The sequence below is a fragment of the Salvia miltiorrhiza genome, chromosome 1 (genome assembly GCF_028751815.1).
Source record: "Salvia miltiorrhiza cultivar Shanhuang (shh) chromosome 1, IMPLAD_Smil_shh, whole genome shotgun sequence".
NCBI classification, from domain to species: Eukaryota; Viridiplantae; Streptophyta; class Magnoliopsida; order Lamiales; family Lamiaceae; genus Salvia; species Salvia miltiorrhiza.
This window is the reverse complement of record NC_080387.1, coordinates 40,607,636-40,616,615: the sequence shown is the minus strand read 5'-3', so window position 1 is coordinate 40,616,615 and position 8,980 is coordinate 40,607,636. Positions and strand designations below refer to the sequence as shown.

General features: G+C 33.6%; 1 protein-coding gene across 2 annotated transcripts; it reads left to right on the top strand.

The window, feature by feature from the left end:
* The first annotated feature begins 1,645 nt into the window (after nt 1-1,645).
* Nucleotides 1,646-7,974, top strand: LOC131024610 (GATA transcription factor 26). Of its 2 annotated transcripts, none has more exons than XM_057954127.1 (8): nt 1,646-2,263; nt 3,511-3,879; nt 4,346-4,769; nt 5,396-5,468; nt 5,754-5,857; nt 6,261-6,447; nt 6,531-6,648; nt 7,380-7,974. In XM_057954127.1, exons 1-8 carry the CDS (start codon nt 2,224-2,226, stop codon nt 7,682-7,684), a joined length of 1,620 nt encoding a protein of 539 aa, XP_057810110.1. In that variant the 5' UTR covers nt 1,646-2,223; the 3' UTR covers nt 7,685-7,974. The 2 variants fall into 2 exon arrangements, with proteins under 2 accessions (XP_057810110.1, XP_057810104.1); XM_057954121.1 differs by having other exon boundaries at nt 1,701-2,263; nt 3,480-3,879.
* Nucleotides 7,975-8,980: the final 1,006 nt, after the last annotated feature.

Here is an 8,980-nt window from a genome sequence, read left to right as displayed (position 1 = left end):
TATTTCATTAATGTCCAATCAATTTATTATAATGTACATTTTTTTAAAATACTTGTTAAAATTCGTATCGCTAGCTAACTAATACTACATTTATGAAGGATGAAGATATTATTTGTAAAACTAAATCGGAATACACCTACACCATGAATTTAGGAGTAACATCAAATCGTGGATGAATTTAGTCAAATACGTGTAAATAATAATGTGAGTGTGTGTGACATGTCAGCTGGACAAACTCCCAATAAATAAGTTTGAACCTAATCAAATGTTAGAAAAAAAGGTTGTTCAGTCCAATAGCAACATAACACGTCAACGCTAATATCTCAAGTTTTCTCCATGGCTTTATTCGAATATTGAATAATTTTGAATTTTGGAATACCGAGCAGTGAGCACTGAAATTAATTCTCAGGATAAAGTTCCAATTACGAATTATCATCATTCGATAGGATTAGATCATAAATTTATTTTAAAATAAGAATTAAAAATTATAAATATATGATAATTTATTGTGAAAAATAATAAAAATTGATTTTTAGAATTCGAACTTACAACTACAAATTTTATGATCTAAGAACGACTGAAAATAATTTATACTAGTATTTTAAAATAAAATTTTATATTATCCAATTCCTATAATCTAATGTTTTCATTTACATCACAAAATTTAGAAAGATAAAAGTCCAAACATCACCCCTTGTTTCTTTCTCCTCTTCTTTTTTTTTACTTATTATTTATTTATTGGGGGGTTCCTCTATGTGGCCTGTGGGCATGTCTTTTCTTATTCTTGTTTTTGTAACCGGATCTTTTACGTTTTTAAATCTTAGCTATGAAGAATTGAAATCATAAATTCAATACGACTATTCTCTTTGTGTTGGGGCGGGGGTTGAAAATAGACATGCTACAGATAAATGTCTGTAGTCACCAAGATGGAATAATATTATGAAATCTTAAGTCAATAGTGATTTTGAATAAAAAAGAAGGCTTAAAAACTGTCCCACTGTGCAAAATTTGGTATCAGAATAACACAAATACTCTTGTGCAATCGGTTACACCGTGCAACTAGTTTCCACAATGACATTACGTCATTCGAAAAATGACACTTAAACATTTCCGAATGATACTATTTCAACATGCAAATGACACTTGAAGATCTTCAAGTGTCATTTGTATGCTGAAGTAATGCCATTCAAAAATCAGTTGCACGGGAGAGTGTCTCTCAGAATAATGAGTCATTTTCCTAAATTTTTAGATGTTTTTTTTACCTTGCCTAATAAAAAGACATTGTTCCACCTAAAAATTAAGCATAATGAAATATTAAAAAAAAAAAACTAAAAATTTGAAGTTTTTTAAAAGAAAACAAAAAATAGAGATATTTTTTGAAAAACTTCAAAAGTTCACCACACAAAATATGATTAATCTTGAAAAAGAAAATGGGATTTTGATAAAGTGTTAAATAATTACATAATGGTACAGAACTTATGAGTGCATCCAAATTGATTTGAAAAATGAATTACTACCAACAGATCCCTGTTATTTAGAATTGATGGATCCAAGTAATTCGAGTACTTGAATTATGAAAAAGGGAAAAAAAATGAAGAAGAAGAGAGATTGAAAAAGATGCTAAACAAATGAAAACAGATGGGAAATACACTTTAATTATATTACTAGTGAAGAAAGCTGAAACATTTACTTCACATACAATAAAAAATTCAATACATGAATAACAAAGTCATATACAGAAAACATACCCCTTTTCCTCCCTTTACCAATTTTTCATCTTATTTTTTTCCCATTGATTTATTCCAAATGGTGTTTTGTATCTCTCAATTGGATTGACTTCCATTCATTCTCAGCTTAATACCCACATCTTTTTTCCTCCTTCACTCCTCCTCTGAATTTGGCACTTTTTAGTGGGTTTCTCTCAGACTAAAAGGAAAAAAGAAAAAAATTGGTTTCATTGTGTTGCAATTTCTGCAGAGTTTGTTGAGTTTACAGCATAAAAAAGCTTCAAACCCCGAAGCATATATATGCTTTAAAAAGGGCTACAAGAAATCATCGAAACTGAGAATTATATAAATATTTATTGTGGATTATTTTCTTGAAAACTTTTGATTTTTCAGAAAGCTTTAGCTTTTCTATTTTCGCCGGTTTCTGGGTTGAGTGAAATTTTCATTTCCTGTCCCCTTTTTTTTTAATTGGGGGAGATTCAAGAAATCTACAGACATGGGAAAGCATGGACCTTGCTATCACTGTGGTGTTACAAGTGAGTTTTGTGGTTTTTGACTAGAAATTTGGTGTTTTTCCACTAAATTTGCAGATTAATAGACATGATCGGTGTTTGTGATTGAGTTAGTTTATTCAAATGTTTTTTTGCATGAAATGATTTGTCATTCAATCAATGAATTACTCTACCTGTGATGTTTGGGCACAGAAGAGAATCAGTGAACAATGAGCAATGTCTAGTTATATATGCTGATATGCATTCCTTCTTTTTTGTGCCTTTGCTGTTTTTTTCCTGTTTGAGTTGCTTCTTCTATAAGTGTTCGATTTGCAGCTCTTTGTATCTTTATATCGAGCAATATCTATTGGGATCATAATCGTTTGTTCTTGCTCTTCAGTTCATTGCCACTTCAAAACTCTTAAGCCATTGTGTTACACGAAGGAATTTAGCTGATATTCAGCACATTCCAATGCAGTTGCGCGTGTTTTGGTTCAAATTCGATCAATGCTTAACCACCATTGTTCTCTAGAAATTTGATGTTAGGGTACAGAAGAGAATCAGTGAACAATGAGCAAAACATATAGTCATATATGCTGATTTGCATACCTTCAATCCTTCTTTTGTGTGTCTTTGCTGATTCTTTCCTGTTTGAGTTGCTTCTGCTATGAGTGTTCGATTTGCAGCTCTTCGTATTGTTGTATCGAGCAGTATTTATTGGGATCATAATCCTTTGTTCTTTCTCTTCAGTTCATTGCCACCTTCAAAACACTTAAGCCGTCGTGTTACAAGAAGGAATTTAGCTGATATTCAGCACATTCCAATGCAGTTACGCGTGTTTTAGATCAAATTTGATCAATGCTTAACCACCATGGTCTCTAGAAATGAATCCTGGACTATTATTGATACTAGCTTTCCTACAGAGCGTATATTGACAACACAACGCATTCTCAACGAGTCATTGTCTTGACAATTTGAAGCATATATGGATAAGTTTCATCTATTTTGGTTCAATTAGTACAAAATATTTACATCATTCCTCCACCAATTGCAATGTGAAGATTTTATAAGCGCTTCTTTGCTGCTTCCTGATACTTATTTAATATTATTACCTAGTTGGTTTTATTTCCTGTAAACTTCCACCTTGTCAATGTGTTTCTGACTTGCAATTCGTAATATTTGATTCCGTTATAGTATCAGTTATTCTTATTTCAGGAGTTGTCCATGAAAGAACTCATTCTTTTCTCATGATGGATAATAGGTTTATTTGACTGCTCATAATCATGCAACAGGCACCCCTCTTTGGCGAAATGGGCCTCCAGAGAAGCCAGTACTCTGCAATGCATGTGGTTCGCGGTGGAGGACAAAGGGAACTCTGGCAAACTATACACCTCTACACGCTAGGGCGGAACCTGATGAGTTGGAGGATTTGAGGTTTTCTAGGGTGAAAACTATATCTATTAAGAACAAAGAGCCAAAGGTTCTGAAGCGGAAGCTCAATAGTGAGGTAGCTGAATTTGGAGACGGTCCTCCCGAAAATTACCAGGGTTTACATAAAGTCTACGATGAAGATACAAGCAATAGATCAAGCTCTGGTTCTGCCATATCCAACTCGGAGAAATACGCTCAATATGGCATTGCTGATACAAGTGATTTGACAAGTTAGTAGGATTTGTATGCATGATAGCATATCTAGCATCATGATCTTCAACACGTGTCTTCTTTGACTATCATCTATTATGTTTTCTTGGGAGGGGAATATATTAAGTGATGGCCATTTTGTGTAGGGAACGCAGGGTAAAAGGCATGAATTATGCAAGTAAAATGATGATTTTTTGACTCGTTGCTTATAAAGATTTTAAGCAAACTAAATATTTGAAAGTTGAAAGGCATATGCATCTTCTAATTAGGTGATAACTTGTCTTTCTGTTTCTTGCTTTTGTGGCTTTTTCAAGTTTTCATTTAAGTGGTATCTCAAGCTCAAAGACCACGAACAATATCTGAATGGCATTTTCTCTAGTTAGAATTACTAGAGTATAACATTTTAGAGCTAATTAGTCAGGAATAGATTATACTTTGCATGTTTTATCATAATATGGCCAAGTTCTCACTCATTTACCATCTCAGGTCCCGCCCAACCCAGTGCATGGGATTCAATAGTGCCTTCGAGGAAGAGAACCTGTGTTGCAAGGCCAAAACCTTCTCCAGTTGAGGTTCTTACCAAAGATCTGTATACCTTATGGTACGAACAACAGTCATCATGCTTGTCTGGATCTTCAGAAGAAGACTTGCTTCTTGAGAGCGACAAACCCATGGTATCTGTTGAGATTGGACATGGAAGTGTACTTATTCGGCACCCAAGTTCAGTTTTTAGAGAAGAAGAATCAGAAGCAAGCTCCCTTTCAGTTGATAACAAGCAGTATACCTTGACATCACGGGATATGAGTTTTCATGGTCCTATTGAAGACACAGGTGCCTACTCATCAAGTAAAGTTAATGAGAAACTTAAGAAGAATACTTATCCTGGGGTTGTACAGGAACAAACGAGAAGGTATTTTCATATCAATCTCTGGTTCTTATGAGCACACAAGGGATTCTCGAAAGTCTAATTTCTCAGCTACAGCTACTCTGAAGAGAAATTATGTGATTTATATGTTCAAATAGCCAAATATTTTGTTTACTTACATTTTGATTGAAAGGTTTGCATTTGGCAAAAACAATTCAAATGAGTCTATGTATTAAGTGGATTTAAATCCACCAAAGTAACTCAGAGTAGATTTCAAATCCATTACGAAACAAACTTTTTTCACAAGCTTCGTAGATTTTTATTACTGATTTCAAATCCTTAGCTCCATATCCTTCCATCCAAGTGTAACATAAAAGAATAACACATTGAAACTTACTGAAAAAAATATATGCTGGTTTGTGACTTTGACATGCTTTGGTTCCATGTATTTCCAGGTCATTAGGGGATCTGTATTTATGAATTTGCAAACAAACCTACCTTTGGTTCAACCTAAAGTGATTAATGAACTCATTTCTTATACCAATACATCAGCTACTATTGGAGACAGTTGAATCTTTAGCCATAGCAATTTTCTTTCTTCTATTTTTTGGGTGGTTCCAGCACCTTCTCTGTATATGCTGTTAATGCATCTTTTTCTTATTCAATTTCAGAGACAAGGATCAAGTTGTAAAATTACCGATTCTTGCACATCATAATTCTCCACTATGTTACATAGATCTACGAGTAAGTTGCAAAGCAAATATTTAGTTGATACTAATAAGCAATATCACATATGCATCTAGTGATACAATTGCATGTTTACTCGGTTCCCTTTTCAGCTATTTATAATTCATGGTTTCACATTTACATCTAGTGATACAAGTGCATGTTTACCCGATTCTTGCACATCATCATCTGATTCAACTTATTTTCCTGCCCATTCTCCATTTTGGTTGATCTTGAAATATTGATTTAAAGGTATTGATTAAGAGTGTTAAGCTGTCATATGATATGTCTATATTGATGCAGGACATCGTTAATTTCGAATTGTTTTCAAGTCATCTGACAAATGATGAACAACAACAGTTGATGAACCTATTACCTTCTGTTGATACTTCGGATGCTCCATACAGGTGTGTATCATAGCTTTTCTCCTGTAGCTTACAGAAGTCCACCATGATCACATACCATCATAGCTTTTCTCATGTAGCTTACAGAAGTCCACCATGATCACATAAGATCATAATTGGTTTAAGTAGTTATCCAATTCAGGAAGTTTCTCTATCGTATGGCAAATTTTCTAATTCTGAAGAAAGAATTAGTTTGGATCATTATTCAATATTACATCACAATAGATATGTTTCTTTGATAATGCATAGTTTGGATACTTCCCAATGATTTTATTAGATGCTGCGATAACTTTTTCCATTTGAGCCAAACATTGATCAGGAAAAGGTACTTTAAACTATAGAGAATTAAGCTGACTGAAGCTAATACATTTTTGTTTGCTTATCGTGGGCTCGGTTTCATTTCCAGCCTCAAAAGCATGTTTGATAGCACTGAGTTCAACCTGAATCTGTCATCCTTCCAAAAACTCATTGCTGATGGAGTTTTTGATAACTCATTTGGTGGGGTCAATACGGAAGATTGCAGAATTTTGAAGAAACTTGTCTTATGTGATCTAGCTAAATCAAAGTGGGTGGAACAACACGCAGCTTTTAAGGTTTGTAGTTTCAACAGCTTGTAAATCTCACGTCCATAGTGTCTCTCAGTCTTAATTTACATTCTGAATACTCTTCTCTTTAGGATTTGAAGTGCAAAAATACTATCAAGTCAGAAGTGGTGGGAGGATACAATGGCTTTGAAATTGTCAACGTAGCACACTTAAAAAGATCACGAGAGGGACAGCACCCAAAAAATACAGGTAAATTGTGTGGAAATTCCCCAGCTGTTAAGTATTACATTGTTAGATAACCTCTTGAGTTTTACGGACCTACTGGACCAGAAGCTTCTCAGGTTCAACTCAAGCATCTACTTTCCTAGTTAGAGACCAACGTCTTGTGACACTCAAGCAAAGTGAATCTACAATCATCTTGAGTTTATGTAGGCATGTTGGGCTGAAAATGATTCAATAATGCAGCCAGCTTGTTAACTCGGTCCTTTTTCAATCTATATCTTAAAAATATCTTCTAGTAGTTAGTAAAATTTATATTTTTCAATGCGTAGAGATGTCCAAACTTATTACAAACTTAAATTTTCTAGTGATAGTTTTTGCTTGTGCTGTATCTCTTGCCAAATATTCCATTTTCTAAATTAACCACTTCCACCAAAACCAACTGCTATGAGTTTTAGGTTTCAAAGCTTTTCTTTTTCATTCTTTGCTTATCACAATGAGATAATTTTCCTGTCCACTAGTCTAGTATTTCTGCTTTCTGGTTATGTTTGTTTATCTCGTTTCTCAATTGGGTCCACTTAATAATATTGCAAGAATTTTATTGTTTGTTTCTTTCCTTTCTCTTTGATTATTAATCTGATGCATTTATTTGAGAAAAAAGTTATAAATTTCTTTATTACCCCAAAATATATTGATCTCATTGTTGAAATAGAAGTGTCCAGATTAGCTTAGCTATTCTCTAACCGGATCTCTTCACCCAGGATCGAAAGTTATGATGAAGAGTCCCAGAAGGATTCTGATGAAGTCGAGCTATGGTAAGAAAGAAGTCCTAGATAGAGATGACTCTTTCATGAGTGCTAAGAGTCTATTTTCAATCCAAAATGACAATGGTTCCTCGGTGCTGGACACGTCCCATTTTGAAGGGGAGAACTCCGACCAGGACTTGCTGCTAGATGTCCCATCCAACGGCTCCTTTCCACAGGCGGAACTCCTCCCAAGTTCGAGTTTTGGTGCCATGGCTAGCACTAGTAGCAGCTCGGTGTACCCGAATCTTGTCCACCCTTGATGGTACTTGCATACAAAAATTCTACTTATTTCGTATACAAGGAGGGCTTTTTCGTGACCTTCGTTTCAACCTTTGTGGTTGTGTTCATTTGTTTGCAAAGAAGTAGGAGTTTCTGTTCAATTTGAGGTTGGATGGATAGCTTGTTCCCCATGAAACATGCTGTTGGAATCGAAACGGGGATGGGTTTTACTTGCCTTTGGATTTTGTACAGACTAACAAAAGATTGTGTTATGTAGCTCAAGAAAAGGGGAAGGAAGAATGGAGAATGTGTTATTTTCTTCTTGGGTTAATCATGTCTTGTGTTTTCAATTTTCAGCGTTTTTCCAAAATGTTCCAAATTTTGTTTTTTATTAAAATATTGGATAATTGCATGTAAATATACCAACTTTGGTTAAAATTTATTTTTAACGCGTATGTAAAAAAATTTAATAAAATATACAAACTTTATTAGTTGTTCAATTTTGATTTCGATTTCGATTTCATCTTCCCAAATTAAAAAAATGACATGGCGTGGTTCATCGGAAATGACATGGCGTCTATGTGGCATCTACATAACTCATTGGAGTCAAAATTGAACAAGTAAATAAACTTCGTGTATTTTATTAAACTTTTCTAAGTATGCGTCAAAAATAGATTTTGGCCAAAATTAGTGTATTTACATGCAAGTAACTCTTAAAAAAATCCTCAAGTTTGAGCATTTTTTATAAATGTCATGCCATACAAAATCTCATGATAAAACGACGAGTCATTTTGTCTGATTCTTTGGATTCTTAGGTGAAAACTTGTAAAATAACATTGTTCTATTTAAGAATTCGGTAAGGTGATTCATCATTTTGTTGTCAAATTTTGTGTAGTAGAACATTTTCTTAAAAGCACTGAAAATTGGAAAGTTTTGATCACCACCACACTTTGTTGCATTAGCGATGAAGGTAGTGATGACAACGCCGAAATAATGTATTCATCCAGCAAGATGATGCATCAATCGTAGATCTTTATAATCGAATGACTGTAAATGATTTTCTTCTTATTTTATATAATGATTTTCATTTGAATCTCCCCTTATGTTAATAGATCATGTAGATTCTCTTCTTGTAGATAATTGAAACTGCACCATTTTTGGATGAAAGAAAAAGAAAAGAGATAAATAAAGAAAATTTAAAAACTGTAAAATACTAAATATTATATAGATATAGATTTATGTTGCATATATTCTATAGATATATATATATTTATATTTTCATATAGTTTTTTATTAATGACAAATATTCAATATACATCTCAAATTAAAAATCATGT